This window comes from Oncorhynchus clarkii, unplaced genomic scaffold (genome assembly GCF_045791955.1).
Source record: "Oncorhynchus clarkii lewisi isolate Uvic-CL-2024 unplaced genomic scaffold, UVic_Ocla_1.0 unplaced_contig_471_pilon_pilon, whole genome shotgun sequence".
Taxonomy (NCBI): Eukaryota; Metazoa; Chordata; class Actinopteri; order Salmoniformes; family Salmonidae; genus Oncorhynchus; species Oncorhynchus clarkii.
Genome location: NW_027258024.1, coordinates 9826 through 33850, shown reverse-complemented (window position 1 = coordinate 33850; position 24025 = coordinate 9826). Strand labels below are relative to the sequence as shown.

At 49.6% G+C, this 24025-nt stretch overlaps 1 protein-coding gene across 1 annotated transcript in view; it reads right to left on the bottom strand.

Moving 5' to 3' along the window:
* Positions 1-20182, bottom strand: part of LOC139394558 (protein diaphanous homolog 3-like) — a 174513-nt gene extending 154331 nt beyond the window's left edge. Inside the window, exons 1-3 of the mRNA XM_071142653.1 lie at positions 20040-20182; positions 14949-15396; positions 10230-10360 (exon numbers count right to left, since the gene is read on the bottom strand). Of these exons, the coding sequence (XP_070998754.1) occupies positions 10230-10360; positions 14949-15396; positions 20040-20182 (722 nt within the window). The remainder of the gene's footprint in view (positions 1-10229; positions 10361-14948; positions 15397-20039) is intronic.
* Between the last annotated feature and the right edge of the window lie 3843 nt (positions 20183-24025).

Genomic DNA, 24025 nt, shown 5'->3' with positions numbered 1-24025 from the left:
TTTTTATGGCGGTTTTGGAGCAGTGGCTTCTCCCTTGCTGAACGGCCTTTCAGGTTATGTCGATATAGGACTTGTTTGACTGTGGATATAGATACTTTTGTACCTGTTTCCTCCAGAATCTTCACCAGGTCCTTTGCTGTTGTTCTGGGATTGATTTGCACTTTTCGCACCAAAGTATGTTAATCTCTAGGAGACAGAACGCGTCTCCTTCCTGAGCGCTATGAAGGCAGAGTGGTCCCATGGTGTTTATACTTGTGTACTATTGTTTGTATAGATGAACGTGGAACCTCCAGGCATTTGGAAATTGCTCCCAAGGATGAACCAGACTTGTGGAGGTTTACAATTTCTTGGCTGATTTCTTTTGATTTTCCCATGATGTCAAGCAAAGAGGCACTGAGTTTGAAGGTAGGCCTTGAAATACATCCACAGGTACACCTCAAAATATGTCAATTAGCCTATCAGAAGCTTCTAAAGCCATGATATCATTTTCTGGAATTTTCCAAGCTGTTTAAAGGCACAGTCAATTTAGTGTATGTAAACTTCTGACCCACTGGAATTGTGATACAGTGAAGTAATAAGTGAAATAATCTGTCTGTAAACAATTGTTTTAAAAATGACTTGTGTCATGTACAAAGTAGATGTCCTAACCAACTTGCCAAAGCTAACAAGAAATGTGTGGAGTGGTTGAAACAACAAGTTTGAATGACTCCACCCTAAGTGTGTGTAAACTAGTTTTAATGACTCCAACCTAAGTGTATGTAAACTAGTTTTAATGACTCCACCCTAAGTGGATGTAAACTAGTTTTAATGACTTCAACCTAAGTGTATGTAAACTAGTTATAATGACTCCAACCTAAGTGTATGTAAACTAGTTTTAATGACTCCACCCTAAATGTATGTAAACTAGTTTTAATGACTCCAACCTAAGTGTGTGTAAACTAGTTTTAATGACTCCAAACTAAGTGTATGTAAACTAGTTTTAATGACTCCACCCTAAGTGTATGTAAACTAGTTTTAATGACTCCACCCTAAGTGTATGTAAACTAGTTTTAATGACTCCACCCTAAGTGTATGTAAACTAGTTTTAATGACTCCAACCTAAGTGGATGTAAACTAGTTTTAATGACTCCAACCTAAGTGTATGTAAACTAGTTTTAATGACTCCAACCTAAGTGTTTGTAAACTAGTTTTAATGACCCCAACCTAAGTGTATGTAAACTAGTTTTAATGACTCCAACCTAAGTGTGTGTAAACTAGTTTTAATGACTCCACCCTAAGTGTGTGTAAACTAGTTTTAATGACTCCAACCTAAGTGTATGTAAACTAGTTTTAATGACTCCACCCTAAGTGTATGTAAACTAGTTTTAATGACTCCACCCTAAGTGTATGTAAATTAGTTTTAATGACTCCAACCTAAGTGTATGTAAACTAGTTAATGACTCCACCCTAAGTGTATGTAAACTAGTTTTAATGACTCCACCCTAAGTGTATGTAAACTAGTTTTAATGACTCCACCCTAAGTGTATGTAAACTAGTTAATGACTCCACCCTAAGTGTATGTAAACTAGTTTTAATGACTCCACCCTAAGTGTATGTAAACTTCCATTCATTGTTTTTAAACTGGTGCCCGGCTACCTTCAGCTTTAGTCTTGTGAGGCTTGTGGGAGTCCGAGAGCTAAACCACCGACATCGTTGTGTTCGTTAGAGTCTCACCTTTCCCCTATCAGAGGAGGTCATTATTAGAGAGGAGCCCAAACTGTTGGGACGCTAACCAGACATTTTCCCGCCAAGACAGATGTTCACGGTTGTCTCACGGTCTGACCAAACACCTCTCTCTAAACTCTGACACCTTCCACCCCGGGCAGACGAGGAAGTGCGACGTCCATGAATGTGGTGGATTGAGAGACAGCCCATGCAGCAGCAGCAGCAGCAGCAGCAGCAGCAGCAGCAGCAGCAGCAACAACAACAACAACAACAACAAAAGAAGGAAAGAAAAACTGATCTCAAGCTTAAACGGAGGGATTTTGACGAGGATGTTTTGTTTTTATCAGGCTAATTAGATTTACCAGACATCTGCTCTCGGGGGTGAAGCACGACGGGACCTCCTGTAACCTAGCAACAGAATAACAACGAATGGTTTCATTTGGTCCAGACCTCGCTCCACCTGTTGCTCTTAGCACCAAGAGGTTGCATGGTAAAGATGCCAACTGCGTTTAGACTGGACTTCGTACAGGACGGCAACATGGGACTAGTGGGTCATGTCAATAGTACGGTCTCCTCGGATCATGACTTTCCTCCCTGTAGCTGTCCTCCCCACTCCGTCTCCTCCCTGTCCTCCCCACTCCGTCTCCTCCCTGTAGCTGTCCTCCCCACTCCGTCTCCTCCCTGTAGCTGTCCTCCCCACTCCGTCTCCTCCCTGTAGCTGTCCTCCCCACTCCGTCTCCCCCCTGTAGCTGTCCTCCCCACTCCGTCTCCTCCCTGTAGCTGTCCTCCCCACGGAGTGGTCTAAACTAGTGCACTATGTGGGGAATAGGGTGTTATGGGGCCACAAGTGGCAGTAATGAGTCCTAGACCACCACAGTATGAGTCTAATCAGCCAGCTAATCTACCCAGTAGACCACCACAGTATCAGTCTAATCAGCCAGCTACCTACCCAGTAGACCACCACGGTGCTGTGCCCACATAGGTGCTAAAGGAAAACTCTGAATAATGCTATCTAAATGCACCCTGGTAACAACACATCCACACTCCATTTAAAGTAATGAACTGCCCACCAGCCTGCTGAAGAGAATATTGATTCTCTCCTTCCCTCCTCCTCCATTGGAACCAGCCACAATAACACAATAGAAACAAAGTATGGTACTAGTGGTCGCTATATCTTTTAAAGGGATATCTATATCTATTAAAGGGATATCTATATCTATTAAAGGGATATCTTTTAAAGGGATATCTATATCTATTAAAGGGATATCTATATCTATTAAAGGGATATCTTTTAAAGGGATATCTATATCTATTAAAGGGATATCTATATCTATTAAAGGGATATCTATATCTTTTAAAGGGATATCTATATCTATTAAAGGGATATCTATATCTTTTAAAGGGATATCTATTAAAGGGATATCTATATCTTTTAAAGGGATATCTATATATTTTAAAGGGATATCTATATCTTTTAAAGGGATATCTATTAAAGGGATATCTATATCTATTAAAGGGATATCTATATCTTTTAAAGGGATATCTATATATTTTAAAGGGATATCTATATCTTTTAAAGGGATATCTATATCTTTTAAAGGGATATCTATATCTATTAAAGGGATATCTATATCTTTTAAAGGGATATCTATATCTTTTAAAGGGATATCTATATCTATTAAAGGGATATCTATATCTTTTAAAGGGATATCTATATATTTTAAAGGGATATCTATATCTTTTAAAGGGATATCTATATATTTTAAAGGGATATCTATATCTTTTAAAGGGATATCTTTTAAAGGGATATCTATATATTTTAAAGGGATATCTATATCTTTTAAAGGAATATCTATATATTTTAAAGGGATATCTATTATATTTTAAAGGGATATCTAATATATTTTAAGGGTGTTCGTTTCAGTACAGCCTGAGCAAACAGCAAGGACAAATCTTACTGTAGACAAATGTGAAAATAAGAAAATAACATCTCATGTTATTAGCATAACCAGCGAATAGTAGAGCAATATTCTAACAACCAAACCAATCATAAGAGGCCGGTTGGGTTGAAAGAGGAAGTCGAATTTCAGATTGGACCTCGTGTGTGTAATTGACTAATAAAGAGATCTTCACTTTAAAGAAGAGGAACACCGGAATCTTGTCCGTCCCGTTCCGTGCGACGCCACGGATGAATAGAAATAAAGTTTAAATAATTGGATTACTTTTCATCAAGTGTCCTTTAGGCTAAAGAGGTATTAAAAACACAGATCTGTGTCTGAATAATAATCAGTGAGTGACGCAGTATAAGAAGACTAGGAGTCCCAAATGGCAGCCTATGTGCTATATAGGGAATAGGGTTCCATGGGGCTCTGGTCTAAAGTAGTGCACTATATAGGGAATAGGGTTCCGGTCTAAAGTAGTGCACTATATAGGGAATAGGGTTCCGGTCTAAAGTAGTGCACTATATAGGGAATAGGGTTCCGGTCTAAAGTAGTGCACTATATAGGGAATAGGGTTCCGGTCTAAAGTAGTGCACTATATAGGGAATAGGGTTCCGGTCTAAAGTAGTGCACTATATAGGGAATAGGGTTCCGGTCTAAAGTAGTGCACTATATAGGGAATAGGGTTCCGGTCTAAAGTAGTGCACTATATAGGGAATAGGGTTCCGGTCTAAAGTAGTGCGCTATATAGGGAATAGGGTTCCGGTCTAAAGTAGTGCACTATATAGGGAATAGGGTTCCATAGGGCTCTGGTCTAAAGTAGTGCACTATATAGGGAATAGGGTTCCATGGGGCTCTGGTCTAAAGTAGTGCACTATATAGGGAATAGGGTTCTACAGGGCTCTGGCCTAAAGTAGTGCTCTATATAGGGGATAGGATGCCGTTTGGGACGCGGAGGGGGGTACTGGAAGGGACACGGTGTTGGATGATTGCCGCTGTCTGCCGATGCGGACGGAACAGAGTCCTCTCCCGCCTTTCCATCCATTAACTAATGGAATTCATGACATTTTACAAATTTCGCCAATGAAGACTACAGACACGGCGAAAACTGTTTTACAATCCTCCTACCGTCTCTCTCTCGCCCCCTCCTCCATCTCTCCCTTTTCTAGAAGTTGATGTTTAAGGTCCATAATAGACAACAGTCTTTAATAAATTGAAAACGTAGTGAACGACATGTGTTGGAATCAACTTTAACTGGGGGGGGGGGGGGGGGTAATAGGTTTATGAGCACGAAAACTCAATCATAGACTGAAGAGACACCTTGGTAGAGCAGCACAGGAGCACAACGATGTCTCTCTCTCTCTCTCTCTCTCTCTCTCTCTCTCTCTCTCTCTCTCTCTCTCTCTCTCTCTCTCTCTCTCTCTCTCTCTCTCTCTCTCTCTCTCTCTCTCTCTCTCTCTCTCTCTCTCTCTCTCTCTCTCTCTCTCTCTCTCTCTCTCTCTCTCTCTCTCTCTCTCTCTCTCTCTCTCCTTTCGAATAGAAAAATGTAACTGTTTTTTAGATTAGTAAAGAAATAGACTTTAGATTACTATTAAAGAAGCATTGTGAGCCTCATAGTCTAGGTCAGAAGGAGACGTAAAATCGTGCCTACAGCGAGGTAACAGGTCAGAACCCTACAGCGTGGTAACAGGTCAGAACCCTACAGCGTGATAACAGGTCAGAACCCTACAGCGTGGTAACAGGTCAGAACCCTACCGTGTGGTAACAGGTTAGAACCCTACAGCGTGGTAACAGGTTAGAACCCTACCGTGTGGTAACAGGTCAGAACCCTACAGCGTGGTAACAGGTTAGAACCCTACCGTGTGGTAACAGGTTAGAAACCTACAGCGTGGTAACAGGTCAGAACCCTACAGCGTGGTAACAGGTCAGAACCCTACAGTGTGGTAACAGGTTAGAACCCTACAGCGTGGTAACAGGTTAGAACCCTACCGTGTGGTAACAGGTTAGAACCCTACAGCGTGGTAACAGGTTAGAACCCTACAGCGTGGTAACAGGTCAGAACCCTACAGCGTGGTAACAGGTCAGAACCCTACAGCGTGGTAACAGGTCAGAACCCTACAGCGTGGTAACAGGTTAGTACCCTACAGTGTGGTAACAGGTCAGAACCCTACCGCGCGGTAACAGGTCAGAACCATTAATGAACCACTGACAGTTACAAAACCCAAGGACTCTGCAAGGAGACACGTAAATAATAAAATGTTAAAAAGCCCCGTTTAAAATGCGCGGTGTTATGTGATCAACATGTATTTTAATATAGTGCTCTAGTCCCCCTCCCACTGCCTGCAGCTCTCCTCCTCTGTGTGCTCTAGTCCCCCTCCAACGGCCTGCAGCTCTCCTCCTCTGTGTGCTCTAGTCCCCCTCCCAATGCCTGCAGCTCTCCTCCTCTGTGTGCTCTAGTCCCCTTCCCAATGCCTGCAGCTCTACTCCTCTGTGTGCTCTAGTCCCCCTCCCACTGCCTGTAGCTCTCCTCCTCTGTGTGCTCTAGTCCCCCTCCCACGGCCTGCAGCTCTCCTCCTCTGTGTGCTCTAGTCCCCCTCCCAATGCCTGCAGCTCTCCTCCTCTGTGTGCTCTAGTCCCCTTCCCAATGCCTGCAGCTCTACTCCTCTGTGTGCTCTAGTCCCCCTCCCACTGCCTGTAGCTCTCCTCCTCTGTGTGCTCTAGTCCCCCTCCCACGGCCTGCAGCTCTCCTCCTCTGTGTGCTCTAGTCGCCCTCCCCACTGCCTGCAGCTCTCCTCCACTGTGTGCTCTAGTCCCCCTCCCACGGCCTGCAGTTCTCCTCCTCGGTGTGCTCTAGTCCCCCTCCCACGGCCTGCAGCTCTCCTCCTCTGTGTGCTCTAGTCCCCCTCCCACGGCCTGCAGCTCTCCTCCTCTGTGTGCTCTAGTCCCCCTCCCACCGCCTGCAGCTCTCCTCCTCTGTGTGCTCTAGTCCCCCTCCCACGGCCTGCATCTCTCCTCCTCTGTGTGCTCTAGTCCCCCTCCCACGGCCTGCAGCTCTCCTCCTCTGTGTGCTCTAGTCCCCCTCCCCACTGCCTGCAGCTCTCCTCCTCTGTGTGCTCTAGTCCCCTTCCCAATGCCTGCAGCTCTACTCCTCTGTGTGCTCTAGTCCCCCTCCCACTGCCTGCAGCTCTCCTCCTCTGTGTGCTCTAGTCCCCCTTCCACTGCCTGCAGCTCTCCTCCTCTGTGTGCTCTAGTCCCCCTCCCACTGCCTGTAGCTCTCCTCCTCTGTGTGCTCTAGTCCCCCTCCCACGGCCTGCAGCTCTCCTCCTCTGTGTGCTCTAGTCGCCCTCCCCACTGCCTGCAGCTCTCCTCCACTGTGTGCTCTAGTCCCCCTCCCACGGCCTGCAGTTCTCCTCCTCGGTGTGCTCTAGTCCCCCTCCCACGGCCTGCAGCTCTCCTCCTCTGTGTGCTCTAGTCCCCCTCCCACGGCCTGCAGCTCTCCTCCTCTGTGTGCTCTAGTCCCCCTCCCACGGCCTGCATCTCTCCTCCTCTGTGTGCTCTAGTCCCCCTCCCACGGCCTGCAGCTCTCCTCCTCTGTGTGCTCTAGTCCCCCTCCCCACTGCCTGCAGCTCTCCTCCTCTGTGTGCTCTAGTCTCCCTCCCACTGCCTGCAGCTCTCCTCTGTGTGCTCTAGTCCCCCTCCCCACTGCCTACAGCTCTCCTCCTCTGTGTGCTCTAGTCCCCCTTCACTGCCTGCAGCTCTCCTCCTCTGTGTCCTCTAGTCCCCCTCCCACTGCCTGCAGCTCTCCTCCTCTGTGTGCTCTAGTCCCCCTCCCACTGCCTGCAGCTCTCCTCTGTGTCCTCTAGTCCCCCTTCACTGCCTGCAGCTCTCCTCCTCTGTGTCCTCTAGTCCCCCTCCCACTGCCTGCAGCTCTCCTCCTCTGTGTGCTCTAGTCCCCCTCCCACTGCCTGCAGCTCTCCTCTGTGTGCTCTAGTCCCCCTCCCACGGCCTGCAGCTCTCCTCCTCTGTGTGCTCTAGTCCCCCTCCCACGACCTGCAGCTCTCCTCCTCTGTGTGCTCTAGTCCCCCCTCCCCACTGCCTGCAGCTCTCCTCCTCTGTGTGCTCTAGTCCCCCCTCCCACTGCCTGTAGCTCTCCTCCTCTGTGTGCTCTAATCCCCCTCCCACGGCCTGCAGCTCTCCTCCTCTGTGTGCTCTAGTCGCCCTCCCCACTGCCTGCAGCTCTCCTCCACTGTGTGCTCTAGTCCCCCTCCCACGGCCTGCAGTTCTCCTCCTCGGTGTGCTCTAGTCCCCCTCCCACGGCCTGCAGCTCTCCTCCTCTGTGTGCTCTAGTCCCCCTCCCACGGCCTGCAGCTCTCCTCCTCTGTGTGCTCTAGTCCCCCTCCCACGGCCTGCAGCTCTCCTCCTCTGTGTGCTCTAGTCCCCCTCCCACGGCCTGCAGCTCTCCTCCTCTGTGTGCTCTAGTCCCCCTCCCCACTGCCTGCAGCTCTCCTCCTCTGTGTGCTCTAGTCTCCCTCCCACTGCCTGCAGCTCTCCTCTGTGTGCTCTAGTCCCCCTCCCCACTGCCTGCAGCTCTCCTCCTCTGTGTGCTCTAGTCCCCCTTCACTGCCTGCAGCTCTCCTCCTCTGTGTCCTCTAGTCCCCCTCCCACTGCCTGCAGCTCTCCTCCTCTGTGTGCTCTAGTCCCCCTCCCACTGCCTGCAGCTCTCCTCTGTGTCCTCTAGTCCCCCTTCACTGCCTGCAGCTCTCCTCCTCTGTGTCCTCTAGTCCCCCTCCCACTGCCTGCAGCTCTCCTCCGCTGTGTGCTCTAGTCCCCCTCCCACGGCCTGCAGCTCTCCTCCTCTGTGTGCTCTAGTCCCCCTCCCACGACCTGCAGCTCTCCTCCTCTGTGTGCTCTAGTCCCCCTCCCACTGCCTGCAGCTCTCCTCTGTGTCCTCTAGTCCCCCTTCACTGCCTGCAGCTCTCCTCCTCTGTGTGCTCTAGTCCCCCTCCCACTGCCTGCAGCTCTCCTCCTCTGTGTCCTCTAGTCCCCCTTCACTGCCTGCAGCTCTCCTCCTCTGTGTGCTCTAGTCCCCCTCCCACTGCCTGCAGCTCTCCTCCTCTGTGTGCTCTAGTCCCCCTCCCACGACCTGCAGCTCTCCTCCTCTGTGTGCTCTAGTCCCCCTCCCACTGCCTGCAGCTCTCCTCCTCTGTGTGCTCTAGTCCCCCCTCCCCACTGCCTGCAGCTCTCCTCCTCTGTGTGCGCGGCATTAAAAAGGTACCAGGAACCTGAAACCAACGGCAATAAACGTGGGGGAAGAAAATACAACATCTTATTTAAATTATTCAGAAACGTATTTACGGTTGCTGGGCGGGCTGCGGCGGAGGCCCTCCTGGTGAGAGGTGTGTCATGTTTGTGATACAGGAGCAGCGGGGAGCTCGTCACGATAGGCATCAAACAATTAAAAAAAGACGTAGGGGAGGGAGGGAGGGAGGAGGAGAGCTGGGGAAGTGCTGCTGGAGATGCAATACATATGAGTCCCAGCATGGTGTGTTGCTCTGCTCGGAACCCCGACACCATGAGGGAGGGAGGGGAAGGCTGGCGGAGAAGAGGGGAGAGAGAGGGGTAGTTTTATTTTTTACTTAACTAGACGGCCTACCCCGGGCCAAACCCTCCCCTAAAACCCGGACGACGCCGGGCCGAATTGTGAGCCGACCTGTGGGTCCTCCGATCACAGGCCGGTTGTGATACAGCCCGGGATCGTACCAGGGTCTGTAGTGACGCCTCTAGCACTGAGATGTAGCGCCACTCGGGAGCCCGATGTACAGAGACATATGGTCAACCAAGGACAGGCCTCTAGAGGGGGGCATTGTAAGAGGAAAGGAAGTGTGCTATTAGCTAGGAGAAGACCAAGCCTTTTTAAGGAGGGCTACAGTAGTTAAAAAACAAGCTGTGGTTGGAGGACACAGGCCGGTCCAGACCAAGGAAGTACTGAGATCAGGCCTGTCCAGGCCAAGGAAGTACTGAGATCAGGCCGGTCCAGACCAAGGAAGTACTGAGATCAGGCCGGTCCAGACCAAGGAAGTACTGAGATCAGGCCAGTCCAGACCTAGCAAGTACTGAGATCAGGCCAGTCCAGACCCAGGAAGTACTGAGATCAGGCCGGTCCAGACCCAGGAAGTACTGAGATCAGGCCGGTCCAGACCAAGGAAGTACTGAGATCAGGCCGGTCCAGACCAAGGAAGTGCTGAGATCAGGCCGGTCCAGACCAAGGAAGTGCTGAGATCAGGCCGGTCCAGACCAAGGAAGTACTGAGATCAGGCCAGTCCAGACCTAGCAAGTACTGAGATCAGGCCAGTCCAAACCCAGGTAGTACTGAGATCAGGCCAGTCCAGACCCAGGAAGTACTGAGATCAGGCCAGTCCAAACCCAGGTAGTACTGAGATCAGGCCAGTCCAGACCCAGGAAGTACTGAGATCAGGCCAGTCCAGACCCAGGAAGTACTGAGATCAGGCCAGTCCAGACCCAGGAAGTACTGAGATCAGGCCAGTCCAGACGATGACAGTGTGAGTGTGAGTGTGTGTAACCTACCTGACAGGGTTGCTGGTGAGGGAGACACGGAGAGAGTCCAGACAGGCCATGAGGCGTTCGTCAGTCACCCCTGACTTTAACTCCCCCAGGAACTCCTGAGGGGAAATCTGATGACTGCTACACACACTGCCCTGGGGGGGAGGGAGGAGGGAGGAGGAGGAGAGAGGAGAGGGGAGAGGGGAGAGGGGAGAGGGAGAGGGAGAGGAAGAGGAAGAGGAAGAGGAAGAGGAAGAGGAAGAGGGAGAGGGAGAGGGAGAGGGAGAGGGAGAGGGAGAGGGGGAGAGGAGAGGAGAGGAGAGGAGAGGAGAGGAGAGGAGAGGAGAGGAGAGGAGAGGAGAGGAGAGGAGAGGAGAGGAGAGGAGAGGAGAGGAGAGGAGAGGAGAGGAGAGGAGAGGAGAGGAGAGGAGAGGAGAGGAGAGGAGAGGAGAGGAGAGGAGAGGAGAGGAGAGGAGAGGAGAGGAGAGGAGAGGAGAGGAGAGGAGGAGAAACACATTAATACAGGAGTTTCAAAGAACACACAGAAAAGGACAAACAGACACAGACAAACCCACACATCTACAACAACTACTCAAATTAAACACTTACAAACACCCCAAAAAACAATTCATACAAAACAGTTTTTTCCTCAACAAATATTGAGCATGACATAATCTCCGTAATGTGTTGACTTAAGGATGGGATCCTTTGTTTCAATGTTCACCTGAAATGACATACCCAAATCTAACTGCCCATTCGAGAGGAAACAAGTTGAGGTTTAAGGAAATGTGAATCTAATGTAGGAGAATATAACACATTAGATCTGGTAAAAGATACAATACAATGAAAAAAACATGCGTTTTTTTTTAAATATATTTTTAATCATCTTTGAAATGCAAGAGAAAGGCCATAATGTATTATTCCAGCTCCAAGGAGCACTTTAGATTTTTGGCCACTAGATGGCAACAGTGTACGTGCAAAGTTTTGGACTGATACAATGAACCATTGCATTTCTGTTCAAACTTTTGTATCAAGACTGGCCCAATGTGCCTAATTGGTATATGAATAACTTTTTAAGTTCATAACTGTGCTCTATCTCCTCAAACAATAACATGGTATTATTTCACTGTAATAGCTAATGTAAAATGAACAGCGCAGTTAGATTAACAAGAATTTAAGCTTTCTGCCCATATCAGATATGTCTCTGTCCTGGGAAATGTTTGTGTTACTTACAACCTCATGCTAATTAGCATTGGCCTACGTTAGCTCAACCGATCCTGTAGAGGTTAAATGCCAACGTTAAATATGTTCTCTCTCCAAGCTACAGAAACACCGAGAGATCGTCCCAAATGGAACCCTTTTCCCTACCCAGTGCTCAACTATAGACCGGTCTCTGGTCCACTGGTGTATTATAGATACTATATAGTGAATCGTGGGCCATTAGGGACGCAGGCTAAGAGATCATACATACAACCCTGTGTGTGTATTCCGCATGACAAACAAAAACTACTACTGAAACCCTGTCCTGTTAGCAGTTACCTACTACTGAAACCCTGTCCGGTTAGCAGTTAACTACTACTGAAACCCTGTCCTGTTAGCAGTTAACTACTACTGAAACCCTGTCCTGTTAGCAGTTAACTACTACTGAAACCCTGTCCTGTTAGCAGTTAACTACTACTGAAACCCTATCCTGTTAACAGTTAACTACTGAAACCCTATCCTGTTAACAGTTAACTACTACTGAAACCCTGTCCTGTTAGCAGTTAACTACTACTGAAACTCTGTCCTGTTAGCAGTTAACTACTGAAACCCTGTCCTGTTAGCAGTTAACTACTGAAACCCTATCCTGTTAACAGTTATCTACTACTGAAACCCTGTCCTGTTAGCAGTTAACTACTACTGAAACCCTGTCCTGTTTGCAGTTAACTACTGAAACCCTGTCCTGTTTGCAGTTAACTACTGAAACCATGTCCTGTTTGCAGTTAACTACTGAAACCCTATCCTGTTAACAGTTAACTACTACTGAAACCCTGTCCAGTTAGCCGTTAAAACTACTGAAACCCTGTCCAGTTAGCTGTTAGAAACTACTGAAACCCTGTCCAGCTAAAACTACTGAAACCCTGACATCCAGTTAGCTGTTAGAAACTACTGAAACCCTGTCCAGTTAGCTGTTAGAAAGTACTGAAACCCTGTCCAGTTAGCTGTTAGAAACTACTGAAACCCTGTCCAGTTAGCTGTTAGAAACTACTGAAACCCTGTCCAGTTAGCTGTTAGAAACTACTGAAACCCTGTCCAGTTAGCCGTTAGAAACTACTGAAACCCTGTCCAGTTAGCTGTTAGAAACTACTGAAACCCTGTCCAGTTAGCCGTTAGAAACTACTGAAACCCTGTCCAGTTAGCCGTTAGAAACTACTGAAAGCCTGTCCAGTTAGCTGTTAGAAACTACTGAAAGCCTGTCCAGTTAGCTGTTAGAAACTACTGAAACCCTGTCCAGTTAGCTGTTAGAAACTACTGAAACCCTGTCCAGTTAGCCGTTAGAAACTACTGAAACACTGTCCAGTTAGCTGTTAGAAACTACTGAAACCCTGTTCAGCTAAAACTACTGAAACCCTGTCCAGCTAAAACTACTGAAACCCTGTCCAGTTAAAACTACTGAAACCCTGTCCAGCTAAAACTACTGAAACCCTGTCCAGCTAAAACTACTGAAACCCTGTCCAGCTAAAACTACTGAAACCCTGTCCAGCTAAAACTACTGAAACCCTGTCCAGTTAGCTGTTAGAAACTACTGAAACCCTGTCCAGTTAGCAGATGTAAATTGCTGTTGTGTTCAGCAAGAGTTACTGCGTAATTAATACATTCATTTACAAATTGGGCCATTTCATATTGGAACAAAGTGGAACAAATCAGTAAGAGTTGGAACAATATCCTCCAGAACAAAAACACACTGCAAACGTTACAACCATTAGATATTCAGAGAGGAGGGCCACCACTGGTAGGGCAACCACTGGTAGGGAGTAGGGCAACCACTGGTAGGGCCACCACTGGTAGGGAGTAGGGCCACCACTGGTAGGGAGTAGGGCAACCACTGGTAGGGACTAGGGCCACCACTGGTAGGGAGTAGGGCCACCACTGGTAGGGAAACCACTGGTAGGGACTAGGGCAACCACTGGTAGGGAGTAGGGCAACCACTGGTAGGGAGTAGGGCAACCACTGGTAGGGAGTAGGGCCACCACTGGTAGGGAGTAGGGCCACCACTGGTAGGGAGTAGGGCAACCACTGGTAGGGAGTAGGGAAACCACTGGTAGGGAGTAGGGCCACCACTGGTAGGGAGTAGGGCCACCACTGGTAGGGAGTAGGGAAACCACTGGTAGGGAGTAGGGAAACCACTGGTAGGGAGTAGGGAAACCACTGGTAGGGAGTAGGGAAACCACTGGTAGGGAGTAGGGCCACCACTGGTAGGGAGTAGGGAAACCACTGGTAGGGAGTAGGGCCACCACTGGTAGGGAGTAGGGAAACCACTGGTAGGGAGTAGGGCAACCACTGGTAGGGAGTAGGGAAACCACTGGTAGGGAGTAGGGAAACCACTGGTAGGGAGTAGGGCCACCACTGGTAGGGAGTAGGGCCACCACTGGTAGGGAGTAGGGCCACCACTGGTAGGGAGTAGGGCCACCACTGGTAGGGAGTAGGGCCACCACTGGTAGGGAGTAGGGCCACCACTGGTAGGGAGTAGGGAAACCACTGGTAGGGAAACCACTGGTAGGGAGTAGGGCCACCACTGGTAGGGAGTAGGGCCACCACTGGTAGGGCCACCACTGGTAGGGAGTATGGTCACCACTGGTAGGGAGTAGGGCCACCACTGGTAGGGAGTAGGGCCACCACTGGTAGGGAGTAGGGCCACCACTGGTAGGGAGTAGGGCCACCACTGGTAGGGAGTAGGGCCACCACTGGTAGGGAGTAGGGCCACCACTGGTAGGGAGTAGGGCCACCACTGGTAGGGAGTAGGGCCACCACTGGTAGGGAGTAGGGCCACCACTGGTAGGGAGTAGGGAAACCACTGGTAGGGAAACCACTGGTAGGGAGTAGGGCCACCACTGGTAGGGAGTAGGGAAACCACTGGTAGGGAGTAGGGCAACCACTGGTAGGGAGTAGGGAAACCACTGGTAGGGAGTAGGGCCACCACTGGTAGGGAGTAGGGAAACCACTGGTAGGGAGTAGGGCCACCACTGGTAGGGAGTAGGGCCACCACTGGTAGGGAGTAGGGCCACCACTGGTAGGGCAACCACTGGTAGGGAGTAGGGCAACCACTGGTAGGGAGTAGGGAAACCACTGGTAGGGAGTAGGGCAACCACTGGTAGGGAGTAGGGAAACCACTGGTAGGGAGTAGGGCCACCACTGGTAGGGAGTAGGGCCACCACTGGTAGGGAGTAGGGCCACCACTGGTAGGGAGTAGGGCCACCACTGGTAGGGAGTAGGGCCACCACTGGTAGGGAGTAGGGCCACCACTGGTAGGGAGTAGGGCCACCACTGGTAGGGAGTAGGGCCACCACTGGTAGGGAGTAGGGCCACCACTGGTAGGGAGTAGGGCCACCACTGGTAGGGAGTAGGGCCACCACTGGTAGGGAGTAGGGAAACCACTGGTAGGGAGTAGGGAAACCACTGGTAGGGAGTAGGGCCACCACTGGTAGGGAGTAGGGCCACCACTGGTAGGGCAACCACTGGTAGGGCAACCACTGGTAGGGCAACCACTGGTAGGGAGTAGGGCAACCACTGGTAGGGCAACCACTGGTAGGGAGTAGGCGATAGCAGCTCTGTTGTGGGAGTGGAGGAGATAGCAGCTCTGTTGTGGGAGTGGAGGTCGATAGCAGCTCCGTTGTGGGAGTGGAGGCGATAGCAGCTCTGTTGTGGGAGTGGAGGAGATAGGATCTCTGTTGTGGGAGTGGAGGCGATAGCAGCTCCGTTGTGGGAGTGGAGGTCGATAGCAGCTCCGTTGTGGGAGTGGAGGTCGATAGCAGCTCTGTTTTGGGAGTGGAGGAGATAGCAGCACCGTTGTGGGAGTGGAGGCGATAGCAGCTCTGTTGTGGGAGTGGAGGAGATAGCAGCTCCGTTGTGGGAGTGGAGGTCGATAGCAGCTCCGTTGTGGGAGTGGAGGTCGATAGCAGCTCCGCTTTGGGAGTGGAGGTCGATAGCAGCTCTGTTGTGGGAGTGGAGGAGATAGCAGCCTGTTTCTGTTCTCTCTGATGGGAGCGTTTCTCTCAACAGACCGCTGTAGATCACGGTTTACCAGTGAGCAGAACACACTCCCCGACCTGGGCTGCAGAAGTGCTTCATAAATATATTTTAACAACGTTTTAACTTTTTTACTACAGGTGTTCTCCTCTGTTGTGCCTCTCTCCCGCTCCTCTGTTGTGGCCTCCCGGTCATAAATTAACTCCGGAGGACTCGGGAGACGTAGTGCATTCCAAATGGCACCCTAAATCCCTATTTTAGTACACTACTTTAGACCTGATCCTTAGAGGCTCTGATCAAAAGGAGTGCACTATAGAGAGAATAGGGTGTGATTTGGGGAGCATCCGGGGAGTCTGGGCTGGCTGGCTCTGTCAGTGGGCAGGCAGAGAGTCTCTGAGCTTCGGTTCATAAAACAATAGGCCTCTCCCTGCACCTCCTTCCCCCTGGCCCTGATTGGAGTCTAAATCATGGAGTTGAGCTGCTCAATGCTATGTCTTCTCCCTCCCTTTTCTCACCGACAAAGAGAGAGAGAGAGAATGAGAGAGAGAGAGAGAGAGAGAGAGAGAGAGAGAGAGAGAGAGAGAGAGAGAGACGAGAGAACGAGAGAGAGAGAGAGAGAGAGAGAGAACGAGAGAGAGAGAGAGAGAGAGAGAGAGAGAGAGAGAGAGAGAGAGAGAGAGAGAGAGAGAGAGAGAGAGAGAGAGAGAGAGAGAGAGAGAGAGAGAGAGAGAGAGAACGAGAGCGAGAGCGAGAGAACGAGAGCGAGAGCGAGAGAGAGCGAGAGAGAACGAGAGAGAACGAGAGAGAACGAGAGAGAACGAGAGAGAACGAGAGCGAGAGCGAGAACGAGAGCGAGAGAGCGAGAGAGCGAGAGACGGACAGAGTGAGAGACGGACAGAGCGAGAGACACTCTGCATACAGAATTCTGCTAAAATATCCTCCGTGCACAACGTAAAACACCAAATAATGCATGCAGAGCAAAATAAGGACAATTCCTGCTAATGATCAAAATCCAGAAAATAGCAATTAAATTCTACAACCACCTAAAAGGAAGTGATTCACAAACCTTCCATTACAAAGCAATCACCTACAGAGAGATGAACCTGGAGAAGAGTCCCCTAAGCAAGCTGGTCCTGGGGCTCTGTTCACAAACACAAACACACCCTACAGAGCCCCAGGACAGCAGCACAATTAGACCCAAACAAATCATGAGAAAACAAAAATAAATTTTAAATAATTAACAGAACTCTGACCAAACTAGAATGCAATTTGGCCCTAAACAGAGAGTACACAGTGGCAGAATACCTGACCACTGTGACTGACCCAAAATTAAGGAAAGCTTTGACTATGTACAGACTCAGTGAGCATAGCCTTGCTATTGAGAAAGGCCGCCGTAGGCAGACATGGCTCTCAAGAGAAGACAGGCTAGGCTATGTGCTCAGGTGGAAACTGAGATGCACTTCCTAACCTCCTGCCCAATGTATGACCATATTAGAGACACATATTTCCCTCAGATTACATTTGGACGTGTCGTCCTCCTATGGACCATATGATGTATGTATTGTCCAGATGTGAATCTGGGGTGTTTTCTGTCCTCAGAACAGAGAGAGAGAGAGACCTGAGGTGAGATAAAAATAATGATTATTCTGTTTTTGTTGTTGTGAAAAGTTCAGTTCCACCCACGTTTTTAAAGCCAACCATTCCTGGTAGCTTAATTAGACTTGTCTCGTCAATGCCGTGAATCAATTCTGAATTCAATCATCTCCCACTGCTGACCATACAGCCTCTGGAAAAACATGCAGAAGGGACATCATGGGGAATCAGGTAAATGTCAGACCTGCTCAGGGAATTGATGGGACATTTAAAGGACAGGTCAGACAGCAGAGGCCCTAAAACACTACAACCCCCACCCCGTCTCTCCCTCCCCTAATATACTACAACCCCCACCCAGTCTCTCCCTACCCTAATATACTACAACCCCCACCCAGTCTCTTCCTCCCCTAATATACTACAACCCCCACCCCGTCTCTCCCTCCCCTAATATACTACAACCCCCCACCCAGTCTCTTCCTCCCCTCCCCTAATATACTACAACCCCCCACCCCGTCTCTTCCTCCCCTCCCCTAATATACTACAACCCCCACCCAGTCTCTTCCTCCCCTCCCCTAATATACTACAACCCCCCACCCCGTCTCTTCCTCCCCTAATATACTACAACCCCCCACCCCGTCTCTTCCTCCCCTAATATACTACAACCCCCCCACCCCGTCTCTTCCTCCCCTAATATACTACAACCCCCACCCCGTCTCTTCCTCCCCTAATATACTACAACCCCCACCCCGTCTCTTCCTGCCCTAATATACTACAACCCCCCACCCTGTAATAACCCCTGTAGTGTTGGTCCATATTAATAACCCCTGTAGTGTTGGTCCATATTAATAACCCCTGTAGTGTTGGTCCATATTAATAACCCCTGTAGTGTCGGTCCATATTAATAACCCCTGTAGTGTCGGTCCATATTAATAACCCCTGTAGTGTCGGTCCATATTAATAACCCCTGTAGTGTCGGTCCATATTAATAACCCCTGTAGTGTTGGTCCATATTAATAACCCCTGTAGTGTTGGTCCATATTAATAACCCCTGTAGTGTTGGTCCATATTAATAACCCCTGTAGTGTTGGTCCATATTAATAACCCCTGTAGTGTTGGTCCATATTAATAACCCCTGTAGTGTTGGTCCATATTAATAACCCCTGTAGTGTTGGTCCATATTAATAACCCCTGTAGTGTTGGTCCATATTAATAACCCCTGTAGTGTTGGTCCATATTAATAACCCCTGTAGTGTTGGTCCATATTAATAACCCCTGTAGTGTTGGTCCATATTAATAACCCCTGTAGTGTTGGTCCATATTAATAACCCCTGTAGTGTTGGTCCATATTAATAACCCCTGTAGTGTTGGTCCATATTAATAACCCCTGTAGTGTTGGTCCATATTAATAACCCCTGTAGTGTTGGTCCATATTAATAACCCCTGTAGTGTTGGTCCATATTAATAACCCCTGTAGTGTTGGTCCATATTAATAACCCCTGTAGTGTTGGTCCATATTAATAACCCCTGTAGTGTTGGTCCATATTAATAACCCCTGTAGTGTTGGTCCATATTAATAACCCCTGTAGTGTTGATCCATCTCTCCCACCCCGTGTCTCCACCTCTCAACCCGTCTCTCTCTCCCACCCCGTCTCTCTCTCCCACCCCGTCTCTCTCCCACCCTGTGTCTCTCTTCACCTCTCACCCAGTCTCTCTCTCTCACCCCGTGTCTCTCTTCACCTCTCACCCCGTCTCTCTCTTCACCTCTCACCCCGTGTCTCTCTTCACCTCTCACCCCGTCTCTCTCTTCACCTCTCACCCCGTCTCTCTCTTCACCTCTCACCCCGTCTCTCTCTTCACCTCTCACCCCGTCTCTCTCTTCACCTCTCACCCCGTCTCTCTCTTCACCTCTCACCCCGTCTCTCTCTTCACCTCTCACCCCGTCTCTCTCTTCACCTCTCACCCATTCTCTCTCTTTACCTCACCCCGTCTCTCTTCACCTCTCACCCCGTCTCTCTCTTCACCTCTCACCCATTCTCTCTCTTTACCTCTCACCCCGTCTCTCTCTTCACCTCTCACCCCGTCTCTCTCTCTCCCACCCAGTCTCTCTCTCCCACCCCGTGTCTCTCTCCCACCTCACCTTGTCTCTCTCTTCACCTCACCTTGTCTCTCTCTTCACCTCTCTGCCCCTCTCTCACGCTGTCTCTCTCTCTCTCTCACTCTCGCACTCCGACTCTCCATCCCAATTATTTTCCTCCCGTCCCAATTTCCCCGCAGGTGTGAAGCTTGGCAGGTTGGTGTTGGTACGTGCCAAAACGGCATTAACCTACGACGATTCACTCAGGAATCCCACTTCATTCTTGATGGTCCAGAAATGTGTTGTTTAATGATCAGTCGGTTGTTCGGCCCGCTGGGGAACGCGGACAGCCTGTGAAGCCGAGTCCAGAGCAACAACAAAAAGTTGTGGCCAGAAACTTCATCACGGCCCCAGGTAGGATGCCATTTGGGACACACCCTACGGGCCATGGTCAAAAGGGGAATTAGTGGTGTGAAACCTAAAAACAGCATAAACTACCATTGTTGCTAAGTGGGAGTAGTACAGCAGTAAGGTGAGCGCCGCCTGGTAGGTATGCCCCGACGCCGCCTGGTAGGTAAGCCCTGAAGCCGCCTGGTAGGTAAGCCCTGACGCCGCCTGGTAGGTAAGCCCTGACGCCGCCTGGTAGGTAAGCCCTGACGCCGCCTGGTAGGTAAGCCCTGACGCCGCCTGGTAGGTAAGCCCTGACGCCGCCTGGTAGGTAAGCCCTGACGCCGCCTGGTAGGTAAGCCCTGAAGCCGCCTGGTAGGTAAGCCCTGACGCTGTCTGGTAGGTAAGCCCTGACGCCGCCTGGTAGGTAAGTCCTGACGCCGCCTGGTAGGTAGCCCTGACGCCGCCTGGTAGGTAGCCCTGACGTCGCCTGGTAGGTAGCCCTGACGCCGCCTGGTAGGTAGCCCTGACGCCGCCTGGTAGGTAGCCCTGACGCTGTCTGGTAGGTAAGCCCTGACGCCGCCTGGTAGGTAAGCCCTGACGCTGTCTGGTAGGTAAGCCCTGACGCTGTCTGGTAGGTAAGCCCTGACGCCGCCTGGTAGGTAAGCCCTGACGCCGCCTGGTAGGTACAGCACATTACTACTTCCGGCGCCGACAGAGATGGCCGCCTCGCTTCGCGTTCCTAGGAAACTATGCAGTTTTTTGTTTTTTTACGTGTTATTTCTTACATTAGTACCCCAGGTCATCTTAGGTTTCATTACATACAGTCGAGAAGAACTACTGAATATAAGATCAGCATCAACTCACCATCAGTACGACCAAGAATATGTTTTTCGCGACGCGGATCCTGTGTTCTGCCTTACAAACAGGACAACGGAGTGGATCCTATGCAGCGACCCAAAAAAACGACTCCGAAAGAGAGGGAAACGAGGCGGTCTTCTGGTCAGACTCCGGAGACGGGCACAGCGCGCACCACTCCCTAGCATTCTTCTTGCCAATGTCCAGCCTCTTGACAACAAGGTTGATGAAATCCGAGCAAGGGTAGCATTCCAGAGGGACATCAGAGACTGTAACGTCCTTTGCTTCACTGAAACGTGGCTCACTGGAGAGACGCTATCCGAAGCGGTGCAGCCAACGGGTTTCTCCACACATCGCGCAGACAGAAACAAACATCTTTCTGGTAGGAAGAGAGGCGGGGGCGTATGCCTCATGGCCAACGTGACATGGTGCGATGAAAGAAACATACAGGAACTCAAATCCTTCTGTTCACCTGATTTAGAATTCCTCACAATCAAATGTAGACCGCATTATCTACCAAGAGAATTCTCTTCGATTATAATCACAGCCGTATATATCCCCCCCCAAGCAGACACATCGATGGCTCTGAACGAACTTTATTTAACTCTCTGCAAACTGGAAACAATTTATCCGGAGGCTGCATTCATTGTAGCTGGGGATTTTAACAAGGCTAATCTGAAAACAAGACTCCCCAAATTTTATCAGCATATCGATTGCGCAACCAGGGGAGGAAAGACCTTGGACCATTGTTACTCTAACTTCCGCGACGCATATAAGGCCCTGCCCCGCCCCCCTTTCGGAAAAGCTGACCACGACTCCATTTTGTTGATCCCTGCCTACAGACAGAAACTAAAACAAGAGGCTCCCACGCTGAGGTCTGTCCAACGCTGGTCCGACCAAGCTGACTCCACACTCCAAGACTGCTTCCATCACGTGGACTGGGAGATGTTTTGTATTGCGTCAGATAACAACATTGACGAATACGCTGATTCGGTGTGCGAGTTCATTAGAACGTGCGTTGAAGATGTCGTTCCCATAGCAACGATTAAAACATTCCCTAACCAGAAACCGTGGATTGATGGCAGCATTCGTGTGAAACTGAAAGCGCGAACCACTGCTTTTAATCAGGGCAAGGTGTCTGGTAACATGACCGAATACAAACAGTGCAGCTATTCCCTCCGCAAGGCTATCAAACAAGCTAAGCGCCAGTACAGAGACAAAGTAGAATCTCAATTCAACGGCTCAGACACAAGAGGCATGTGGCAGGGTCTACAGTCAATCACGGACTACAGGAAGAAATCCAGCCCAGTCACGGACCAGGATGTCTTGCTCCCAGGCAGACTAAACAACTTTTTTGCCCGCTTTGAGGACAATACAGTGCCACTGACACGGCCTGCAACGAAAACATGCGGTCTCTCCTTCACTGCAGCCGAGGTGAGTAAGACATTTAAACGTGTTAACCCTCGCAAGGCTGCAGGCCCAGATGGCATCCCCAGCCGCGCCCTCAGAGCATGCGCAGACCAGCTGGCCGGTGTGTTTACGGACATATTCAATCAATCCCTATACCAGTCTGCTGTTCCCACATGCTTCAAGAGGGCCACCATTGTTCCTGTTCCCAAGAAAGCTAAGGTAACTGAGCTAAATGACTACCGCCCCGTAGCACTCACATCCGTCATCATGAAGTGCTTTGAGAGACTAGTCAAGGACCATATCACCTCCACCCTACCTGACACCCTAGACCCACTCCAATTTGCTTACCGCCCAAATAGGTCCACAGACGATGCAATCTCAACCACACTGCACACTGCCCTAACCCATCTGGACAAGAGGAATACCTATGTGAGAATGCTGTTCATCGACTACAGCTCGGCATTCAACACCATAGTACCCTCCAAGCTCGTCATCAAGCTCGAGACCCTGGGTCTCGACCCCGCCCTGTGCAACTGGGTACTGGACTTCCTGACGGGCCGCCCCCAGGTGGTGAGGGTAGGCAACAACATCTCCTCCCCGCTGATCCTCAACACTGGGGCCCCACAAGGTTGCGTTCTGAGCCCTCTCCTGTACTCCCTGTTCACCCACGACTGCGTGGCCACGCACGCCTCCAACTCAATCATCAAGTTTGCGGACGACACAACAGTGGTAGGCTTGATTACCAACAACGATGAGACGGCCTACAGGGAGGAGGTGAGGGCCCTCGGAGTGTGGTGTCAGGAAAACAACCTCACACTCAACGTCAACAAAACTAAGGAGATGATTGTGGACTTCAGGAAACAGCAAAGGGAACACCCCCCTATCCACATCGATGGAACAGTAGTGGAGAGGGTAGCAAGTTTTAAGTTCCTCGACATACACATCACAGACAAACTGAATTGTTCCACTCACACAGACAGCATCGTGAAGAAGGCGCAGCAGCGCCTCTTCAACCTCAGGAGGCTGAAGAAATTCGGCTTGTCACCAAAAGCACTCACAAACTTCTACAGATGCACAATCGAGAGCATCCTGGCGGGCTGTATCACCGCCTGGTATGGCAACTGCACCGCCCTCAACCGTAAGGCTCTCCAGAGGGTAGTGAGGTCTGCACAACGCATCACCGGGGGCAAACTACCTGCCCTCCAGGACACCTACACCACCCGATGTCACAGGAAGGCCATAAAGATCATCAAGGACATCAACCACCCGAGCCACTGCCTGTTCACCCCGCTATCATCCAGAAGGCGAGGTCAGTACAGGTGCATCAAAGCTGGGACCGAGAGACTGAAAAACAGCTTCTATCTCAAGGCCATCAGACTGTTAAACAGCCACCACTAACACTGAGTGGCTGCTGCCAACACACTGACACTGACTCAACTCCAGCCACTTTAATAATGGGAATTGATGGGAAATGATGTAAATATATCACTAGCCACTTTAAACAATGCTACCTTATATAAATGTTACTTACCCTACATTATTCATCTCATATGCATACGTATATACTGTACTCTATATCATCGACGGTATCCTTATGTAATACATGTATCACTAGCCACTTTATACTATACTATGCCACTTTGTTTACATACTCATCTCATTTGTACATACTGTACCCGATACCATCTACTGTATCTTGCCTATGCTGCTCTGTACCATCACTCATTCATATATCCTTATGTACATATTCTTTATCCCCTTACACTGGGTACAAGACAGTAGTTTTGGAATTGTTAGTTAGATTACTTGTTATTACTGCATTGTCGGAACTAGAAGCACAAGCATTTCGCTACACTCGCATTAACATCTGCTAACCATGTGTATGTGACAAATAAAATTTGATTTGATTTGATTTGATTTGAGGTAGCCCCAACTGTGGTAGATTGAACTCTAGTGGTCATACACAGGACCATACCTGCATTGTGAATTCATACATCATTTAAATCGTTTTTCTTCGCGTTTAAAACATATAGGTTGGCATGTGGGACACAGACCATCACAGTAGGGAGCCCTGGAGTGACCTTCAGGATCGAGATAAGTCTCTTCACACCAGCAGACAGCCCTGGAGTGACCTTCAGGATCGAGATAAGTCTCTTCACACCAGCAGACAGCCCTGGAGTGACCTTCAGGATCTAGATAAGTCTCTTCACACCAGCAGACAGCCCTGGAGTGACCTTCAGGATCTAGATAAGTCTCTTCACACCAGCAGACA